Here is a 24,124-nt window from a genome sequence, read left to right as displayed (position 1 = left end):
TCCCCTTTCCTTCCACATTTTCATTCTATCAATTCTTCCATTATCATTCATTTACCTTAATCAACCGTCTTCTTTAGCCTAATCGTAGGACGTTGGAAGCACGGTAGCCCAGTGGTAAAGCGCTTAACTCTGGTAAGTGGGGTCCCTGGTTTGAACCCCGGCCAAGTAAGATTGTGGTGGACAACATTGTTCCCGTGGGTTTCCTCGGAGGTACTCCCATTTACTTATTCCACCAATACTTCCATCAGCATTCACACGCTTTAATCATAGTCACCATTAGCCTAAAGGGCACAATCGTGGGACGTTAAGCCCAAAGATTTCAAGATTTTTGCGGGATGTTAAACTGAAAAATTTTACTTCATATCACTTAAACCGAATCTCATAATCTATACTAGTTGGATGCACTTCTGATCCCTCTTAAGAAGTAAAATATCTTTTATTCTATGAAAATAAATTTATGTTTTAGGAAAAGTTACAAATAATATTTTTATTGAGAACTTCCTGTTCCCTTTATCCGGTATTTTACAAACTGAGATCAACAACCAACTGTTGTTTGCAGAACGCCAAAGCTATATAAACTAATGAACCTGGTTGAAGAATGATAAATATGCGTAGAGCTTGCTACAGCTACGAGGTTACATCCAGTTGACAACGTTAGAGAAGAATGAAACTTAAAAAAAAAAAAAAAAAAAAAAAAGTTACCAATATTAACTCAAGGCGTTGTCAGCACACCGATGCATAACAACAGGAGCGCTGGTGACAAACATCTCTTCTTCTACAAACATCCATGACGAGTGACGCAACGTTTTCTTAAGCTTTTCAGTTGGTCTCTTCATTCCACCATACAAGACAACCATACCAGCAATCGTGTGTGTGAGCACATATGAAGTACCGCACATAACAAGGACATATTAGAAACACCTATCTATGGAGACTCAAAACACAACAGGTAAAATGTTTTATTTTATATAATTATTTCGATTTTATGTTTTAAAAATCAACGTTTAATTTATAATTCGACAAATTTGATTCTCGAAGCTTTAAGATGAAAAGTATCTTGATGATCGACAACAAAATACTATTTGTGAAAATTTTGGTTTTTCTTTATTTTTTCTTAACACGTAAATTATTTTACGTATAGCAATGACTTCTAAATTTTTCTAAGAGCATGAGAGCGAAATATGAAGATATATATAACTCAAAAGAAAATAATAAGTTTATTAATATAGAAGAGACCTTATCACTGCGAAATTAAAATACCGCTAATTTTACAGTAATTATGTGATATCTTCAAATAGATAAAAGATAATCGAAATGTGGAACAAGAGCTCGCTAGGCAATATTATTTTGCATGAGAGATACCGTTATCATGAGTCACTTAGTAGCTTTTCATTTGCAGCCATTTATTAAGAGGATAATAAATTCCGGTTTTCTAAATGGCTGGAAATCGAAAACAGATAAGTGATTCGTGATAATGGTATATTGTCTAGCGAGCTCTTGTTCCACATTTCGATTATCTTTATCTATTTGAAAATATCACAAAATTATTATAATATTAGCGGTATTTTAATTTCGCTGTGATGGGGTCTCTTAATGCGCCACTTGGATACCAAGTCCCAAATTGAAATTTTTGCAGGACAGAAATTTGACGTTAAACATTTCTTAAACAATTCTTATTTTCCTTTTGTAGGCAACCAAAACAATAACTATACAATTCATGGTCTTACAATTTGCTGTATACAAAACTCTTAAAAGGCACCCATGTATAGGAAGGAACGAAGACATGAGTCTTTTTTTTTTTTTTTTTTTAATTTTCTGGACTTTGGCATCTAAGTGGTCCATATGCAAATTTTTAGTATAAATAAGTCATATTGTATTCACTCAGACATACAGTATTTAAGAGATACACAAGAAATTTACTCACAACTGTATTTTTTAAAAAAAATATACAGTGCCAGTGCCAATCGGATAAAATCGTTGGCAAAAAACAATAAAATAACATTTACAGTGGGACCTCGATAATTCGAAGCTGAAGGGATTAGACAAAAATTCGAGATATCGAATCTTTCGAGTAATGAAGGTGGTCACAACAAAAATTCGAGATACAGAAGTTCATCATTCCTCACTAACAGTGACTATAGAATCACTATAACTCGAAGTTTTATTTGTTCAACTTTTAGAACTCGAAGTTGTGAAAGTTCTTTAAATTTAATAAAATGACAAGTAACAATAACATACTATACATGTTTTGTTTTAAAGGGTGACTTTCATGTCTAGACATGAATAAAACACAATTAAGTACACATTAGCAACAATAACATTACTAGCAACAATCACAATTAGGTAAAAACATAGAGCTATAGCTTTGAGTTATCAAGGTAACATCAAGAGAAATTCGGGTTATAGAGATAACCTTCGACTTACAGAGTTTCACAGATACAAAAGTTCGAATTACAGAGGATTTTAAATATGATTATGAAACCCTTAAAATTCGACTTACGGAGATTATAATTTGCAAATATTCGACTTATAGAGGTTATTTTAACATTGAGGGTTATGGAGAGATCAAGGAAATGTGAAAAATGATTCGAGTTATCAAGGAATTTGAGTTATCGAGATAAAACTATATAATATAAAAATTTCTTATAACATATTTTATTTACATTTGTCGATGACTATACAATACGTATTATTCAACTAGTAAATTGAACTCACTCGTGTTACACTACGAAGATGGCGTCCACATGATTAATGTTCAATTGCGTGGTGCTTGGTCAACGTGGCGATTCCCAAACCTACTGTTCTTGTCTTACTTGATCCACAGTTTGGTATTTCTTATGAAAGAAGCTTCTTGCCACATCGGAGAACACACACACTGAAAATTTTGGGAACACACAACATCCAACGTTCAAGAATGTGAATAATTACTGTACTTTCCAAGCATTATTATTATTATTATTATTATTATTATTATTATTATTATTATTATTATTATTATTATTATTATTATTATTATTATTATTATTATTATTATTATTAAAATTTCCGTACATCAGATTGGCGATATACAAGTAACGAAACGATATAACGAGAAACTATCTGCTCTATAAACACTAGCGGTTCCTCCCAAGGCTTTGGCTCGTCTATTAAGAACATCTAAATATTTAGCCTAGATGTTCATGCAACCCGCAAATCTTAAATGTTTTGAGGTTTGCATAACGTTGAAGGAATTACCGTGTCGGACGAACTGAAATGTTTTTTATACTTTTCATATAGGATACGCACATGTAACCGGATCCAAATAAGGAAAGGATTAATTCAGTGCAGCATTGTATTTACTGCAGCAAAAAAAGAGACCACAAAGAGAAGGTGCTAATGTTTATTTTTTTAATTCTCTTAGAAAAACGAGATAAATCTATACAAACAAAAATGAAAGTGATTATGTTTGTGACACCAGTAAGTCAAAGTGAGTCTCTTATTTATTTATTTATTTTTTTTTTTTTAAGTATTTCACTTCGACTTACTTTGTGTTATGTATGTTTTCACTTCACTAAAGTCCGTACTTAAAGTTTAAAAAAAAAATGGTATTTAACCAAATTCTGTCGTGTTCTATTATATACTTATAAGGATTTCATCTACGTTACGGGAGAATTCGTATCTTACAGCATAGAATTATGCGTGAACTGAAGTATATGTGAACGGAAATAACAATATTATACTTCGTTCACCTATGCTCTACTTTGCTCACCCTTCCTTTATTTATATATTTAAATTACGATAGTTGTGTGATTTAATTTATAAGGGGGCACGGTGGGTCAGAGGTAGAACACTCATCTCTAGTGTGACGTGTGACGGATCCTTGATTCGATCCCCGGCCATGCGAATTTGTAGTGGACAACTTCGTGTTCGTGGGTTTTCCCAGGGTTTTTCCGTTTCCTCTCACAATATCATTCTTTCATAACACTAGGGACAAGTATGGACAAGTTGAAAGCGAGATTGAGCAGAAGTTGCTATATGTTAACTCTATAGCCCTACTATTAATTAATTATATATATTAATGGGCAGTGGTGTATTTAGGGGGGCTTCCGGTCTTAAGCCCTTCACCCCCGAAATCTTACGTACTATAGTAAAGTATATGAAATATCTTGCAGATTTTTCACATTTTCAGGCAAAGCCCCCCCCCGAAAGTTAGCAAAGCCCCCCGAAACAAAATCGTAAATACGCCACTGTTTATGGGAGTTGTTCAGAAAATATGTGTGACACGATGTTTCTTATCATCAGTTTCGAACTCCGCAGATGAAATACATAAAGTACACATAAAATTATGAAAAATAGTTTCTTTTCTTGACTGTATCCTAGTGAAACATCTACTTTCATTAACCATCTGTCTCCTTTAGCCTAACAGAGGCACAATGGCTCAGTGGTACAGCCATTAGGTCTGGTACGTGGACTGGGAGTCCCTGGTTCGATACCTGACCAAGTAAATTCATGAACAACATCGTGTCCGTGAGTTTTCTCGAGTTACTTCTGTTTCCTTCCACTTTCTCATTCCACCAATTCTTCCATTGTCATTCACTTGCTTTAATCATTGTCTCCCTTAACCTAAAGCAAGGGCATAATCGTGGGGCTTAAACTGAAATATTTAAGCCCCATGATCCTTAAGGACACAACTACGGGTCCGAAAAACAGGAATTTTATTTCATGCAGGGAGTTCATTTAAGTGGTCTTCATCGATTAGAGAGTTTATTTGAGCGAATATCGAAACGTGCATTTTTTTCATGAATCTTGGCAGTATTCCACAACAGGTGCTAAATTTCACATTAAAATATATAGTTTTTTTCTTTACGTATTTATCGATACGTACATTTCTAGTTACAATTTGAAGCCAGCTCACAGACAAAATAATTAGCTACGAAACATGAGAGTGAAACATTGAAGAGAGTCGGCTAGGAGTTTGATTTTATAGTACTAACCCAGTATTCGCCAAGTAGAGTTCTCAACCCTTTCCGGCCTTCTTTTATTACATCATCTCGCCAGCGATCCCATTAGTATAATTTTCGGTTTGTAATCAGTAGCATCATTTCAGATTTTTTCTGGGGTTAAGGCAAGATTGTCCACTGACAAGTCTTTTGTGTTTTTATTATATTGAAAAGTACTGTATGTGCATCGCCGGCTACGATCTCTTAGCGCCTTCCCAAATAGCTCAGAGAAGCGAACATGGCCTAGTTCCTATAGGAGCCGCTGTGGCGCTAGTTACGTGCACCAATATTTTCTCTGTGTAGCAGGGAAATGAAATAGCTAGCTAAAACAGGAAAAGTCCCCCCCCCCCCACATAGTATCACAAAAACTAAACTGTTTTTAAAATTGAATACAATTAGTATCGATTAATTAAGAATAAAAGTAATACAAACACACCGGGAAAAATCCTTTACAAATTACAAACGAAATACTTCCCCAGATAATGGCTTGGCATTTTGAAATTTTGCATGTTCAAAACATCGTGTTTCAACATCTGCTATGTTCTTCAGCAACACTGGAACTATTACATCGCAAATTTTTACACTTAATTTAAATGAATGATTGTCCGAAAAGAGGCACTGCAAATACTAAACGTGTTGCAGAAAGGAAACAATATAGGCGGAAAGTGTTTCCGAAATTCGGGTGTTCACAAACAGGTGGGCCTTTTCAACAACGTGAATCACCCATACTAGTTCTTTTGTAGGATAGCACATTACGTTTCTACTGTCTTGTTTATATATCAAGTCCATAAGCGTGGAATTGAATTTGTCCTGACTGATAAGTTTGTGACATGAGGCACAATCTATACTTTGAATAATTTTCCGATCTACAAAACTTCCTAAGAAAGCAGTAGAAGCTAATTTCACTGTTCCTAATAAAATGCCTGAAAAGAAAACCATAAATGGGAACATTAAAGTACTATACAAATTGTGACAATAGTAGTGAACAATAGGCTAAAATGTTATGAATTGACTAATTTCTTTAAAATGTTATGAGTTGACTTATTTCTTATTGTGCATATAGTGTGTACAGACTGAATTGTTAAGGATTGGATTTCATTTGCGTTATGATTTAACTGAATTTCACTTTTAGTTTACACTTTAATGAATGTGTCTATTTTTCTCCTAGTGCAAAATGGTTATATTTTTTTCCTGGCATTATCATATTAGTAGGTTTCATATGGTAGATTGTCAGAAATACACAAATATCTTTCTAAAACATGGGATCTTTGTATATTATTATTATCTGTTTTAGCAAGATGTAAATAAGACTACTAATATATTACTACGACATTTCACAAAATAAATAAAATCATTTTATCTATTGTAGATAAATATTAGGGAAATTTGGGGTTACCACTGGCACACCAAATACTGGGATAGTATCTGAAATATAGGCTCTGAGTTCTTCTATCCCATTAGCAAGGGCATCAATTTTGGGAAGCTTTGTAGGCCGGGCCCTCCGAAGTTGAAATTGCTCCCCTAATGGGGGGGGGGGGCAAAATGCTAAGTTGAAGTAGGTTCTCCAATTTCTACAGTACATGGTAATTCCTTTCCCTGTTCTACTAAAGCGTAGCTGCCATAAGGCTCCCCCAAAGTTACACAGAAATCGGCACTCTTGCACATAAGTTAAAGGTTTTACGTCTGTTTTTTTTCTTTCTTTAGAAAAGTACTAACCTACGCATAGATCCCATTACTAATCAGAAACATAAATAAATAAAATTAATTACACAAGCAAAAAACAACACCTACTAGGATCAGTATGAAGACCAGTTAACAATTATGTAACTGTATCTGGTATGGGGATATATGCTTCAGAATCAGGAAAGTGATCGGGAATATTTTCCTTTGAAATAGTAGTAGAATTTGCAGTGGAAGGCAGCGATTGTAATCCAGTTTTCAAAATTCGATTTATTGTATATACAATGGCTCTGCTAACCAACATATCATTGCTCCCAGACAAAATGATAAACAACAATACACCATAATTAAAACAATAAAAGAACATTTTTGTGTTGTTAATTTTACCACATAAAGGTACTGCAAGTATTATGCAACTATAGTGCCTACAAACGCCACGTGACTTTTTTTTAGCAAGGAGAAAAATCACGTAAAACACCACCCTCAGGGTTCCCAAATGTCCCGGATTTTAAGGGACAGTCCCTTATTTTATGATTTTGTCTCGCGTCCCGGGGAGCTTCGTTACGGGGCAGCAAAAGTCCCATATTTTGCCCAAATGACAAATTTACCTCAGACAACGACTTTAAAGCCCGCAATTTTTAATGAGTCGTCATGACTGCGGCCAGTAAATGGTAAATGCTATTTCAGAAAAGCTCCGAGTTGCCAAATTTATTTAAAGTCGTCTCCTTTTGCCTAAGGATCCCACCGTCAAATTCATTTGTGGAAAGTTTTCTCATATATGAATTTGAAATGGACTGACACAGAAATATGTGTTTCTGTGCAGTTGATGACAGCTGAGTTTTTCGACAGCCTAAAGAAAAATCCAAACTTGAAAAAGATTATAAGTACAGTTAAGTCAAGCGTGAAGTAGGATTTTTGAAATAGTTTAGATTACGTAAATCCAATGTTTTATAAGTAAGATTTACCTATTTTTTCTTAGATCTATATTAACTCATTGTATTAGTTCATACTTTTGTATTTCTTTCAGTCTAAAATGATTACTTTTTTATGTGATGCATGGTTCATTTTCTACCACTAGATCATGTTTATTAAAACCTTCCCGTTAATACTCATTGAAACTCGTCAACCCACCCCTTATTTAGACTATTTTTATTTGGCAATCCTGACCACACTACACTTGTCTAAATCCACTCAGACTTACGTGAACAACCTGTCCTTCTGTTTAGTGCACGTTAGTAGCGCCACAACGGCCGAAAGGTCAACTATGCTCTGTACGCTAAATCTGATGTTACGAGAGGGATATGGTAAGGCGCTAAGAGATCGTAGCCGGCGATGGTATGTGTTTCTCAAACTCACAACAGTGCAATTTCCCCCAGACATACAAATAACGTTCCTGTTCGAAATAAGCTTTTTTGGTTACTGCTGCTTCCTTTGTCTAATGTTTCCTTTAATAAAAATCGTCCAGTTCTAGAACGGCTCTTGTTCATTTACAGCAGCGTTTCCTAACCTTTTTCAACTTGCGGCACACTATATATATAATTACTATTATTATTTGTCAATATAAAATACTGTAGTATTTTAATGTGATTACTGATCTCCTTCTTACAGAGAAGAAAGCTCGATCACTAATTTTCCCCCGGGGTAAATCATTATGCTTATTTTTCATTCTAATTTTAAAATAGAAAACAATTGCAATGAAATATAGGACTCGGGTTTTTAAAAACCCACTTTCTCTTTCGAAAACTGTATCTAACCTTTACCTAAAAGGGAAGGTCATTAAATAACGAACAAATAAACAAATCTCCTATACTTTAAAAACACAAATGTAGGTAATTTGTATGCATGTTTGCTTTGTTGAATTTATTGAATGATATGTTAAAATTTCAAGTTACGAAATAGTCTGCAACAATAAAGAAGCAATAATGGTCATGACAATGATAAATACGTTTTTCAACATTAAAAATGTACAGAGAAGTAACACAGTATGAAACTTAAAATTGTAGATTTATAGTAGAGGTTCATAGTAATGCATATTTTTCCTATGTCTTGCAATTTGGTTCCTACAGAATTAATAATTTGTTTCGATTTCCTCGCGCGGCACACCAGCGGCCCCTTCGCGGCACACCGGTTGGGAAACGCTGATTTACAGCAAATCCCAGAAAAGTTAGGGGAAAAAATGTAGAATTCTGCATGTTTCGTAGAACTGGGAATACTTCAATGTGTTCTTGTGAAAAACTTGAACATCCTCAAATATTTCCAATTCTATGAAATGTATCGATCCTACAGTTTTTCTCGGTTTTCTGGGATTTTATATTGTAATGATTTTATAGGTAGAGACTAAATGACAGTCCGGACTAGTCTTTTTCCCTTCACCAATTTATTAAAAAATTGATAATTAGAAATGTTTTTGATTCCAAAGAGTAAAATAGTGTTTATTTTGTTATTGATTAGATGAGAGGAGATAGGCGTTTTGCACGGTGCCCCTTCTCTCAAGGCAGTTTTCAAAGCACCTGCTGGTTTTGGTGAGTTTTGAATGAAAGCCCTCTCAGCCCAAGGCAGCCTTGCGAGGCTTGGTTGTAGTGAAGATCCCTAGTCCAATGCGACCTCGGATAAAGATAGGTGTACCCCTAGTCCAATGCGATCTCAGGGCAGGTATTGGTTAGTTGATCAGTTGGTCGACTGATGTCAGGTCAGAAACAGAAACAGAAAAATTATAATTAAGGACGCTCCTCAGGAAAGCCCGCGTCCTGACAGAGAGTAAGGCATCAACCATCTGTCTACATGCCTCTCCTCACATGCAATTCCCTCGGTTTTGGGGCTTTTATTTGTCCTCTTCGGGTCCTTTGGTGAGGCCCATCTTCTTTCGGCTTCCCTCGGTGTCTTCTGTGTCGGTTTCTTGTCTGCTACACTGTTTATAATTAGTAACACGTGTTGTATTGACATGTGCTTCTGTTGTAATGTGGGGATCCTTACAATGTAAATGAATAAGAGTTGTTTTTGGAACTGGACGGCTCAATATGACTATTCTTTGTTGTGTTTCACAAATGCGAAAATAAAAAATATATCTATCAACAAAAGGAATATATAAAATAGTTTCTTTTTAAAATAGTTTATCTCTATTAGTTCCTACTTAGATTTATCTTTTCACCGTTCACTGTGACTTCTGTGTATTCCTCTTGCGACACTCAGGTTAAGAAACCTCGACCTAGTGGATCTGACGAACTTGGAGTTTCTGTTTACGACAGCAGAGAGAGAGAGAACTATAACCCTTTCCTTAATCTCAATTTAAGTATAAGTTTAAAGTAGTTGCCAGCTGAATGCACTATGTTGATCACATTTAAGTGATAGAAAAAGAAAGACAGTTGTTGTTGCTAGTAGGCGTTTCAGAATAAGCAATTCGTTTTCAATAGGGTATTCATTTTTATTTTGACGAGTTTTGGTAGTTCTGCAACGTCTTTTGCCCTCCTTGATCCATCCTTTTTTCAGTCAACTTTTCGAGCACATATAGCGTAAATAATTCTCCATATTCCAAACGTTGTATCAATACGATATACATAAGGAATGAACCTTGACACTTGAGTAGGCAGCGTGCAACCCTCATATCGTTACACATGGTTTTTGGTGGGATTTTGAATTGACGTCAGAAGAAAATGAAATTATTAATTTAACGTCCCACTGTTATGCTATTTGTGCGAAGAGAGGCGGATAATTGATGAAAGATGAGGATTGAAAAAAAATGGTAAAATCAGAATCTGGGAGTAAACGGAAAAATCCCAAAAAGATCCATAGACATGGTGTTGTATAGTAGAAGCTCATATGGCATGGAATCGGCTCAGGAACCTCTCACACTAGATATGAGCAGTCTACCATTAAGTCACACCGCTGTACTACTAGGATGACGTTAGATTTTAAGAAATCTCATCCCCACATGGACAGCTTTTGCACTGCCACATGAACCATGCAAAAGATCAGGTCAACGTCAGTGTTGCTATCTCTTATCTAACAATTACCTATTGTTGGTTAACTTACTTTTCGGACAAGCCTCGTAATTTAACAAAACACAACAAAGAACAAACTTCTGTCAGTAAACTGTTGCAATTTTACTAAAATGATGTAAGTGAATAATGGTGGAAAGAAACGGGACGACCCCGAAAGAACCTACACATACTACTTTGTCCGTTGGTGACACATGAATTCCATCTCGCTTTATTCGAGTATTTCTCTTCTACTATAGTAAATATTAGCGTTACCAAAACATGAAACTTGACCAGCTCGCGTTATTATTATTTTCTGAGTTATTAGTGTGATTCCAACTTAAAAACAAACAAACAAAATATAATAAAAGGTTGCTATTGAAATTACTTCCAGGTGAAGAACATAAAAATCGTGACTTCACACCGTCACCACCTCCTCGCCTAAGATCTTCACAATCCACCCCGACATGTCTACCAACGACTCCTGGTTCTCCTGTTTCAACGACTGCTGGAAGCCAACACTCTGTCAGCACGACATCAACGTCTATCCCTTCTGCTGCAAGTTCCTGTACGCCTCTGATTAAGCCCACTTCTCCTTATTCCTCACCTCCCACACGGCCTACGTCCCTCTACTTCAGAAACCCTCTAAACACCAATGCAACACACTCACCAACTAACTCCAAATCTCACCACTTGTCTATGCCTTCTTTACACAATAGATCACCTGGAGTACCTCTTTACAATACTTCCCCTTCATCGTGCAGCATTCAGATGTCTCCATTTGAATATCCAGAGTACAACATGGCCAAAAGTAAGGTAAGGCTTTGTTTTAAACAGCGAACAATACCAAAAAGTAAGGTAAGGCTTTGTTTTAAACAGTAAACAATACCAAAAAGTAAGGTAAGACTTTGTTTTAAACAGTGAACAATACCAAAAAGTAAGTAAGGCTTTGTTTTAAACAGTGAACAATACCAAAAAGAAAGGTAAGGCTTTGTTTTAAACAGTGAACAATACCGAAAAGTAAGGTAAGGCTTGGTTTTAAACAGTGAACAATAACAAAAAGTAAGGTAAGGCCTTGTTTTAAACAGTGAACAAGGTCAAAAATAAGAAAAGGCTTTGTTTTAAACAGTAGCAGCTCTTGAGGGAGATCGTATCAGTAAAAATTTAATTTTTACCGCTTCAAACTGAGGGAAAAACACTTACCTAATATCCTAATGTCCTTCTCCTTTAACCTAACCAGCATAACCGCGGGACGTAAAACTTAAAAGATTTCATTTCATTTCCTAATGTATATATTCAAGAATAATTACAATGTTAGGTAAATTTTCTTCTCTTAGTTTTATGTTTTAAAAGTTTTAACATTGTGACTTCTCTTAGGGTTTGACGCTAGTTTAAAATATAGTTTCACATATAGTTAATAATTGCCCTATCAGTTGTTATAGCACATATCTAAAGAAAAGAATATAACGACTAATGTGTTAGTGTGATAAGAGGATTGGGAAAGTACCGTGCATAATTTACAGTAACCTCAAGATGTGAAGAGGAGGCAGGGGTTGTGTTTTTTTTTACAATTTGTTGTGTAGTTAATTTATAACTTTTGTTATTCATTTTTTAGTAATAGACTTAGCAAAATAATGCAAGAACTTTGAAAATGCAACTTATCTATTTAATACGTCAATGAACTGCCTTAACCTGTGGTACACCTTGTATTCCGCAATTACTTGAAATGCAATAGAGCACTCAGTGTGTCATTGATGATGGAGGCGAAAATCTCCACCGGACTTGCTCTCTACAACTGGCACAGCCAAGGGCGCCCATATTGTGGTTTCTAAGGGGGGAGGCAAGTATAAGCGACGTTTCATAAATAGTTTCAAATTTTGCTGTAACTAATGTAAAAATTCTGTTGGATTTTCGATATTCTGAAGTACAATTTCCTCTGGGGGGCGAGCACCCCACCTTGCCCCCTCTGATGGGCCCCCTTGGGCACAGCTGTTCAATACTATTTAAATCGAGGGATTAAGTGAGTCAGAGGAAATGTTGACGTTCATTCTGACGTTGTTTAAACCACGCATAAATAGGTGTGACGAGTGGACTGGCTCACTACCAGTACATCTTACAAAACTATCTCATTGTTAGGGAGCAACACATGTAGCTCAAAATGAACTTGTTTATCTGAAATGTCCAGATAGTCATTGGGAGTATTTCGTCCTTTAGAGTAATAACAGGGCAAATAGAATGCGAAGAAATAGCTGCCCACTACAGTAGATAGATATAAACTGATTTTTCTTTTTCTTTTTATCTTTCTTTTTTTTTACTTTTTAGTTTTTCCAATTCGCAACTTTTCTGCGGTATTACTTTTAAAAAATTACTTCTTTTCGGTCCACCCTAGTTTTGGTTGGTCTTTGTCTGTTACGTGCACTTTTTTTTTTATTAGCCTTACATAAAGAGATGGAGCAAATTGACTTAACGCTGCTTTTATTAATTCCAATCATCTTGACTATACTATAAATTAAAATAGTAAAAGCGACTGACTCATTATCCGCAGATCACATTATTATATACAGAGACGTAAAATTTCCACAGAATAATCCTAAGGGAGGTTTAAACTTTTAACCAAGAATCATGTATCTGACGAATCCTTGAAGTTAAGGAGATGCATATTATCAAGTTCTAATGGACATGAGTGATTAACATTTGTTTTTCTTATACTCACGTGAATTTTGTGATGTTTCATCTGTAAATAAAGCTTTAAAACTGATCCAAAAACAAAAATAAAACGCAATTTAAAAACAAAATAAAAATAAGAAAAGCAAATCCCAATAACCTTGTTGCCAAAAACTAACGTGTAAGTAAAATTTCCAATAAAAATTAAAATACATTACATAAATAGTGTCAAGGTGACTATTTTAACAAAAAAAAAAAAAAAAAATCTTCTGGGTCAGTAGCAGTATATACATGTGTTTTCCCAAACTTCAAAATAACTTTCAAACTAGTATGAAAACTAGAAGTTTAGAACAGTCAGCATCATTCATTCAGTCATGGATCATTCAACGATCAATCATCACTTGACAAGCACCGTTTACCTCTGAACAGGGCCGTGCCGTGGAAAATCAGCGCCCGGGGCGAGAGTATACGATGGCGCTCCCATACATATATTCCAAGTAATTTTTCCTATCTTTTTTAGTTTTTTCTCCCGAATTTTTCGCCCCCCTTACTTCGGCGCCCGGGGCCGTCGCCCCGCTCGCCTCCCCGACGGCACGGCCCTGCCTCTGAACCATTGAGTCGCCTGGCACAGTGGCGTATTTTAAGCCAATGAATATGGAAGGACCTAACCAAATGTGAGTATGCTTTACGCGTAGTATTTTTGCATAACATGACTTGTTACTGTGTGAAGAGACCACTAAATCTTGGCGACCACTAAATCTTGAGAGAACGAATGGACAAACTCCTTATCAATTTAAACCTCATATCACTGTACTACTATTGTTATTTTGTATTATGATACTACCTGTATTATATCACTTCTTTAATTCACTATGGTGTTGGTTATATATATTCTTTACGTACTTCAATAAAATCACTCTTAAGCAAAATACGACTTACTTTATAAGCCATAATCCACGTCCTGTGAGTTATGCATGATGATAACGTTATTATTTTATAAACCTTACAAAACGTGGCTTTTAAGCATCATATGTAAATGTGTCATTAAAAATAACTGAACATGTGATTTAGCATTATTGAAACTTTCGGGAATCTAAAGGGGAAAAAAGGAATTTACATAATACTAAACGTTCTCACTACTTATGCAGATGCCGAATGTAAGGATTTGCTTAAGTTTAAGATGTGAGATTCTGTATGCAAAATATTAACTAAAAATATATCAAAACATATTTAAGCGTTTTCCAAAATTCCGCTTCTAACTGAAGAAGGGGAGAAAATTCCTATAACATTAAAATTTCCCACTTTTTATTCATAAAATGTTCAATGTAAGGAGTCACTTACGTTTGAAATGTGAAATTCGATATGTAATTTCTCAAGTGAGAATAATGAAATACATATTTTATTGTTTCCGAAAATCCTGCTTAGATAGGAGAGGGGAGATTTTGTATATACACGTATATATAACTGTCTATTGACATTCAAATCAGTGTTGTCTGTCTAGTCATCGCGCATAAGTGGCTGAACAGTTCGAAAAGAATTTTTTGAACACTGTTGTATATCCTACAAAATCAATTTTCATCATGCCACTTCAATTAAAATGCATATCCTAAGGGGAAGGAAGGAGTTAAAATATTTGCCAAAGTACAGCATCTCATAAGACTCTCATATTAGGGAGACCAAACTTGATATCTAAACTCCTCATTAAAAGCAAGTGGATACGTACTGCAGCGTTTTCTGAAACTCCACTTTTAAAGGGAGTTAGGAGACAATTTTTTAATATACTTTAATACAAGTAGCTATAAGGTAACTTTTCGTCCACGTCTTAGATACTCACAAAGAGGAGTGTTTTAGAAAAGTGTCTAAAAAAATTTTTTTTGTTAGATTCGAACGTCGTACCGTAAATATTTGTTTGTTTCTTCTAGAGTATTCCCACCGAGCCAGATGAAAACCCCGATGGATCTCTGACACCAATGGGGTTATCATGGCGACGAATGCATTTAGGGAGAGCGAAATTAAAAGCTACTGCAGCAACATCTGAATTATTAGCTGGTTTTGCTATGGTAAGTAATTGTTGTAAAAATAAGTATAACTAAAGTAAAAAAAATACAAAAATAATATTATGATAGATAATATGCTAATTAAAAGACTGTTAAAGGATTTTATACGATATGGTCCAAGAGGAATCTATATAGCAAAAAAAAAAAAAAAAAAAGTTAAAAAATGTTGACATTGACTTGATACCTAGTCTTCCGTTCCGAGCGCTGCTATCGGCTGAAGGAATTCCACTCCCTTTCGCTGAGGGTCTCTCGTTTAGCAGCAGCTGAACCCTTATTGGCTCAACGCGTGGGTGTGTCAAGGGTGAGTTTTAGTTCGCATTTTTGCCACGGCTCAAGACATTTTGGCAGCATTTTAATAGAACTCCGTTTTAACATAGGCCGGCAATGAGTAAAGCTTTATGTGGTATACATAAATATTATATTTATATTAAGTAATGTACAACGTATCATATTTCCTCTAACCTTTCAAGTAAATGGTTCTGTGAGCTAGGAGGAAACGGAAGGACAATATTAAGATAGATCTCGCAGAAACAGGAATATAAAGTAAAAACTAGATCGAGTTGGCTAAGGACAGAAGGCAATGGAGACTATGACTCAGTTTTGTGAACACGGCATTAAACCTGTAGATTTCATAGACCAGCGTTTCCCAACCTTTTTCAACTTTCGGCACACTACAGGTGTAACTTGAATTTTCGCGGCACATTCATATATATAGATATTATTATTATTATTATTATTATTATTATTATTATTATTATTATTATTATTATTATTATTATTATTATTATTATTATTATTATTATTTGTATATATATGAAATACCGTAATGTTTTTTTCTGTGATTAGGCCTACTGATCTCACAGAGAAGAAAGCTCGATGACTGGTTTTCCTTTGTGGTAAATCATTATGCTTATTGTTCATTCTAATTTAAAAATAGTAAACAATTGTAGTGAAATATAGGACTCGGGTTATTTAAAAATCCATTTTCTCTTTCGAAAACTGTATCCAACCTTTCACTTAAAAGGAAGATCACTAAATAACGAACGAATAAACAACTCTTTTGTACTTTTAAAACACAAATGTAGGTAATTTTTACGCATGTTTGCTTCGTCAAAAGAATTGGATGACATTTTAAAATTTCAAGTTACGAAATAAACTGCAACAACAATGAAGTAATAATGGTCATGACAATGACAACAAATACTTTTCTCAACATTAAAAATGTACAGAAAAGTAACACAGTATGAAACTTTTGTAGATTCATAGTAGAGGTTCATAGTAAATGTAAAATACAAATATACATTTTTCCCTATGTCTTGCAATTTGATTCCTATAGAATTAACAATTTTGTTTCGATTTCCTCGCGGCACACCAGCGACCTATTCGCGGCACACCAGTGTGCTGCGGCATACCGGTTGGGAAACGCTGCCATAGACCATTGAGTTAGTTATGGATACATATATGAAAAGACTATGTAAGTCGGGTCGAATAATGGTTTCTGATATGACGATATTATAAAAACTACAGCTGAAGGGTGAGGGCACGACGGCTCAGTAATAGAGCCCTCACCTCTGGTGCTAGGGATCCCTAGTTCGATCCCAGGTCATGAGAATGATCGTTTCACCCACATTTTCATTCCATCAATTTCTTTCATAATTACTCACTTTCAGTAATCATCCGTCTTCATAAGTCTATAAAGCATAACCACGGAGTGTAAACCTGAAAGACTTCATTTTTCATTTACAATTTAAGTAATACAACGTTTTCTTGTTTTTCTCTTTTTTAACATTGCACGGTGGTTCAGGATGAGCAAAACAGTGGCCAAAACCCAATTTTTGAAATTTGCATTACAAGGACACTGGTTTGGAGTATGGATTACGAAATATCCATAGTTTGCTATATACCAGCGTTTCCCAACCTTTTTCAACTTGCGGCACACTACGGGTGTTACTTGGATTCTCGCGCCACACTTATAGATATTATTATTTGTAAATATAAAACACAGCGGTATTTTTCTGTGATTATTGATCTTCTCACAGAGAAGAAAGCTCGATCACTGGGTTTTCCCCGTGGTAAATCATTATGCTTATTTTTCATTCTACTTTAAAAATACAAAACAATTGCAATGAAATATTGAACTCAGGTTTTTAAAAATACGCATTCTTTTTTTTTTTTTTAAAAAAAAACTATCCAATCTTTTACTAAGAAGGAAGATCACTAAATAACGAACGAACAAACAAATCTCTTTTACTTTTAAAACATAAATGTAAGCAATTTGTCGAAAGGATTGAATGATATTTTAAATTTTCAAGTTACGAAAGAGTCTGCAACAATAAAGATGCAATAATGGTCATAACAATGATAACAAATACGTTTTTCAACATTAAAAATGTACAGAACAGTAACACGATATGAAACTTAAAATTGTAAATTCATAGTAATGTGAAATACAAATATACATTTTCCCCTAAGTTTTGCAATTTGATTGCTATTTAATATAAAATTGTTAATTTTGTTTCGACTCCTCGCGGCACACCAGGGCCATTCACGACACACCAGTGGGAAACGCTGCTATATACAAACAGTGAGCACGAGTAACATGTAATCTGTGAGTTAGAAAGGGTAGAAGTTAACAATTGTGAACATGTCTGTGAAATAGCTGTCAAATAAAATATTTGTCATTCAAGTTCATGGCTTGGTACCTAAGAGTATGTGGTTATAAGAAACATTTGATATATACGGCACCAACATACTTCTCAAGCACTGCAACTGTCCAAAATGTCTATGCAGTATCTTCTATATGTACGTTTTCTCGATCAAAATATGTTAATGTGACAAAATTAATTTGTTTTAGCAAAAGGTCTCCAAACCTGCAGAGGTTTAGTGTAGTGCCCAGATTTCCCCAGAAGAGTTGTTGAAATCTGTAGTGCCCAAATTTCCCCAGAATGTGTAGTGCCCAGATTTCCCCAGAATGAGTAGTGCCCAGATATTCCAGAATGTGTAGTGCCCAGATTTCCCCAGAATGTGTAGTGCCCAGATTTCCCCAGAATGTGTAGTGCCCAGATTTCCCCAGAAGAGTTGTTGAAATGGTCCGAAAGAATAATACATGACGAATTGTTTTTCAGGAAGTTTAGGTGCCAATATGTGCGAATTCGTGAAATACATGTTTCTTTGTGATTGTGTATGCTGACAGGACACCAAAATTAATAATTCTTACTTTTTACTTGCATGAGGTTCATCATTAAGCTAAGACGCATCCAGTTCTATAAGAAAATAAGAGAAATGAAACGGCATTGTCAAAGGGAGCAAATACGGCATACCCAGACCTGAGTTTTGACGCAATTGGACCTTGGTGATCACCCAGCGCAAGTTAGTGAAGCCATTCGACGAACTGTTTCCAGATTTTGCAGCCGGGTGTACCAAAAACTGTATAATAGTGGAAGAAATCATGACATATTTCTGAAGACACATACAGAATGGCTTGATGAAGAACTGACGTTTATAGTCCAGAGGCAGATGTTACGTCGATCAAATCCTTGCTGTCGTCCATCGAAGAATTTAAGAGAATCTAGTGACAGACTTAACGCAAATCTGCAAGTGCATCGGAACTGGTCTTTGCTGCCAAAATGAGTCTTCAGGAACCAGGACAAGAAAATGCAACAGAAGTACTTCGTGAGGTGACAGAAACAACTCCGACTGCAGCTCGTAAGATGAGACAAGCGTTTATGAGCGCAAAGGAGCAGAGCATTTCACTGAAACCGTGCACCAAAGAAGAGGTGCTTGCATTGTTTCTCGATGCTCAGTTAACCAAAAGCCAATAAAACTGTCTACGTCTTGGTGCCAAAACACGGAACGCAGACATCTATTTAAGTTATCACCAATTAATCGAGGCTAAGAAAGATTGTTACCCGTCAGATGAGAGTACTATTGTTTTAGGTGTCAGTTCAGAAATTAAATTGCAGGCTTTATTGGACAAAAAGAGTTGAACGTATTCTGATAGGTAACGACTGCAAAGTCAGGTGTGTTCCCAGCGAGAAAACCCAGCGCAGATATTTGACTAATATCTAAATTGGGTTGCGATGGAAGTATAGGTTACAGTGTATACAAGCAGAAATTACAGCAGGTCATGATATATTTTGAGGAAGACCTGCTGTTTACGTCTTTCGTGCCAATTCTGCTAGTTCTAGGCGAGGAAATTGTAGTGTGGCAGAATCCTTAAACGTCATCAACGAGATTTTGTTTCGCTATAAGATTTCGGTTTTGCAAGGAAACGAAAGATGTGACAATACATGAAGTTCAGTGCATCGAACAGCAGATTCAAAATCATCATCCATCAACTATGAACGTGAATGGAACCCAATTTACTGTTCATCACGAGCTCATTATCAGTCGATGGAAAAGTGTATAATGCACTTATGGACAAGAAATTTCGAATGTGTTATATTTGCAAAACATCTTCTATCCCAAAGAAATAAACTATTTAGAGAAAGAGTTTCTATGAAATACGTAGACGCATCCACATTTTGCTTTGGATTGTCAGTGTTACATGTGCACATACAATTTTTTTGAGTGCCTCCTCCATATTGCATATAGACTAAATTTCAAGACATGGAAAGTTCGAAGAAGCACTAGGAACTACTGGAATCACGGAAACACAAGACTCAAAAGCAGTTTATAGGAAAAGTAGGCCTTAATGTTGATAGACCCAAAGCAAGAGGCAGTGGAACAAACAATGATTGGAACACTGCTAAGAGATTTTTTGCGGACCCACGCCAATGTTCGCAAATAATGGGGATTTCTGAACAACTAATTACACGTTTTTCGGTGATATTATCTGTAATGAACTCTGGACTTGACGTTGATTCCAAGGCTTTAGACAGTTATGCACTGGTGACAGCCAAACATCTTTACAGTTGGTTCTATATGCCTGCCAGTGTCCAGAAAATACTAGTTCGTGGATCGGCTGTAATGCAGAATGCCCTTTTAGCAATAGGTCAGCTTTCTGAAGAGGCACAGGAATTTCGGAATAAAGACCTACAAATATTTACTCGCGCAAATTTTATCGAACTATTACGAATAAGGATATGCTACATATGCTTCTGATTACTTCTGATCCCTTTCTTTTCCAGTATTAGGCACGTGGCTACCGGGAAGAAAAGACGTTGCTTGTCATACGAAAGACGACTGGTGTTGAAGACTTTGCTGTTCGATCTTACTACAAGCGCTTAGTTTTATGAAATATTCATTTTTGTGTGGAAAGTATTTTAAAGTAACGATCTTTTTACGAAATAGACATATTGTTTGACCGTTTTTCGTGTTATGTTTCACATTCTATTTAAATTTTAATTTACATATAAGGAAATAGATTTTGAGAAGAAACTTGCGCAGAACGCCATAATGCGTTGTTGCCAAATTTGTACGTTCACTATGGTAGCCACAATAAGAAGATTCCTGGATTCTAGCGTTGCAGTTCGAGAAGCGGAACTTAGCTGTGAATTTCGGTAAGGGTCGAAAACTAATTTTTCGAATAAGTATTCAAGCAGAATTCCATAATTACTTCCTTTATTATCTGACACCAGTAAACACTCGACACTATCTGGCAATCACCGAGAACACCTAGTGATCCATCTGAATTAACATGAAGATATTTTTAGAGGAGTTGAACAATGCTGTTCAGAAGAAAACATTTTCAATTGAGAAAAAACAAAGCGTATCACTACTGATGGTGGCAAGAGCATGAGTAAATAAATAAAGGTATCGTTCCTCTTATATCAAAGGCTGTAAAAATGACTGAGATTCAAAAGCATTAATCGTACATTGCAGAATTCATCAACAATCTGTGGAGAAAATGCTTGGATATGTCAGAAGTTTCAAAGCCAGTTATGTCAGTTGTTAATTATATCAGATCACATGCTCTCAATCTTCGTCAATTTTGCGAGTTTATTGAAGAGAATGGAGGAAACGACTTACCATTTTACTGTGTTATGCTGGCTTAGGTGCAAAAAAAAGTTCTAACGCGATTTTTTGAGTTCCGAACAATAATCGAAATTTTTTTGAATGAAAATAATCATCCTCTGGCTGAGTAACACAACAATAAGTGGAAACAGATTTAACTAAATATGTAAATGGTCTTAATTCAAAATTGCAAAGATAAAAACAGCTTCCTCCTGATATATACACTTACATTGTCTTTTTGACAAAAAAAAAATTCGTTTCTATTCCCATTAAAAAAAAGAAAGAAAAGAAAAGAAAAGAAAAATGTTTCACGCATTTGTAAACGTGCTAAACATTCAGTCGACAAACTGAGATTTTATTTTTGGTGGATTTTTCAATTGAACCTGTGGTGCTTTAAAAATAAATGTCTTGTTTTTCAGATTTTGATGCAATTGCAAACATCAAAAAATTAAAAAAAAAAAATCCTTTTTACGCCAACATAGGAACCTTTGCCCCAGAATTTCAAATGAAAATGACTGGTTTGCAGTGTAGTGATATTTTTGAAGAAAAATATTTAAATTCGTCATTGCTGCAATTTTATGAGTGTCTTCCGCTCACACAGTTTTATCACCTGCATAAACTTGGCATTCTTTCTACTTTCGAAAGTACTTATCTGGTATGAAAAACCATTCTCCAAAATGAAATACACAATTACAGCTACACAAATTTCATTAATCATAATTATAATATTTAATTTCATTGTGTCAATTCTTATGTATGCCACTTTTGAAAGTTTTTATGGATAAATCTCATATATTTAATTACAGTTAAAATGTTCAATTTTACTATGTACTTAGTAATTGAATTTCTTAATTGGCTGCTCAATGGTAGAGCGTTCACCTCTGGTGCTTCGGGTCCCGGGTTCGATCCCAGCCCCCGCCACGTGAACTTTGTGGTGGACAAACACAGTGTGCGTGGGTTTTCTCGGTGTTTTCCCGTTTCCTCCCACTTTCCTCATTCCACCATTTTCACTCATCTCTCATCATCACCGTCTCCTTTAGCCTAACCGGCATAATCGTGGGACGTAAAACTTAAAGATTTCATTTCATTTCATTTTCTTAATTGGCTGTACGTATGAAAACATCTTATTACTATTTTGCTTGATTTACTTAGTAAAAATTTTAGAATTTAATCTAAATAAATTGTGACGGGCCCGATTGATGGTACTCGTGGGCCAGTGTTGGTCTGCGGGCTGTAGTTCGAGACCTCTGCTCTAATGTATGTTATTAGAAATTCCCATTTGAGTTTTCGAATAACTATGTCTGGAAATTGTTTCAAATTCTTGACTTTCTGTTCAAATTATAGGTTTAATTTTGTAATTTTTAAATAACTTATCAATAACGTATCTAAGTTACTTTATATGCACTTGTATTTAACTTTAGTTTCTTTCTTTTGAAAGGTTGCAATGGTGGAGCTGCAGATCAATGACCCTACATATGTTCCCGAATGGCTGTTTGTAATGTTCTCTGTGTGCACGACAGTCTTGGTATCTGTCCATATCTTTGCCCTGATGATTAGCACTTATATCCTGCCGAATATCGACTCCATCTGCAGACTGAACGTACTAGAACTCGTAGACGAATCGCCACATGAGAAATTGAAATGGTATATTGAACTCGCTTGGGCGTTTTCAACCATTTTGGGTCTGTTCTTGTTTTTAGTAGAATTGGCGATTTTGTGTTGGGTAAAATTTTGGGATTACTCTTTCACGTCTGCCTGGGCTGCTACAGTTATTGTTGTACCTGTGTTAGTTATTTTTGTCGCATTCAGTTTCCATTTTTACCATTTGTTGGTTGTGCACATGTGTAAAGTAACAACTAATGATTTGGAATCCGCGGAAGAAATGAAGAAAAAGTTGGACTCTGAATCTACGTTAGTTATGAATAATAACAGTGCCAATCCTGTTTAAAGAAAGTTACTTGCATGAAAGTGGACATATTGTGGAATTACAAACTAAACCAAATTTTCTTACCAGCAATGAAGTTTGTGAAAAGCAAGGATGTTACAAAATAGAGGATACGGCTATACACCAAAATCATGAAGCTATACATCATAGTTTCGCCACACCCACACTGCCTGCTCCAACCAATAAGATCGCAATGTTTTGAGCCAACATTCATGGCGGAAACGAGAGTAGCCAATCAGATGTGTCGATGCTCGATTGTTTTTTGGTTTCATTGAGGTAATAGGATGAAGTTGCATATAGGCAGAGCCTCTATTTTATAATATCCTTGACAAAAAGTGATGTTAGCATCTCTCAAGGACTGTTAATGAGTTGGTATATTATTGCCTCGGTCACAACGAGTTACACGCTTTACATTGTCACCAGGAGTCACAAAGAACCATTTTTTCTTGACTAATGTTACACTTTTAGATTTTGAACCTGGTTTTGTTTATGTGTACACTAAATTGTTTGTATTAAATTGAAAGCAGAAAATGTTTTAAGATATTTGATGGAGATTTACTGTACTGATCGACATGTTTGTAAATACGAAACAAATTTGTAATAATATTTTAATAAACCAGTATGTAAATAATATAAATATGTTGTGTTCTTACATGAGATATATGTATCCACGTAGAAGTACATTAATGAAAGTCTAGTGTTCACCCATAAAGTAGCATGGATTCACCCATAAAGTAGCCAGTAACAATAAACAAAATACAGTGTAGTATATGAAATCAGTGTGCTAACTCATGACGCTCAACCATAGAAGTGTCCAAGAGTTGAGGGATCCATAGAATTATGGAATTTACGTTAGTAATGTGTTACATT

At 35.4% G+C, this 24,124-nt stretch overlaps 1 protein-coding gene across 1 annotated transcript; it reads left to right on the top strand.

The window, feature by feature from the left end:
* The first annotated feature begins 623 nt into the window (after positions 1–623).
* LOC145691584 (calcium release-activated calcium channel protein 1-like) lies at positions 624–23,869 on the top strand. Its single transcript, XM_081766990.1, has 4 exons — positions 624–949; positions 11,028–11,449; positions 15,220–15,357; positions 22,748–23,869. The coding sequence occupies exons 1-4, from the start codon at positions 928–930 to the stop codon at positions 23,255–23,257; spliced, it is 1,092 nt and encodes a 363-aa protein (XP_081623116.1). The 5' UTR covers positions 624–927; the 3' UTR covers positions 23,258–23,869.
* Positions 23,870–24,124: the final 255 nt, after the last annotated feature.

The sequence above is a fragment of the Thermobia domestica genome, chromosome 8 (assembly GCF_964235325.1).
Source record: "Thermobia domestica chromosome 8, izTheDome1.hap1.1, whole genome shotgun sequence".
Classification (NCBI taxonomy): domain Eukaryota; kingdom Metazoa; phylum Arthropoda; class Insecta; order Zygentoma; family Lepismatidae; genus Thermobia; species Thermobia domestica.
The sequence above is the reverse complement of the archived record's forward strand: the minus strand, read 5'-3'. Positions and strand labels throughout refer to the sequence as shown.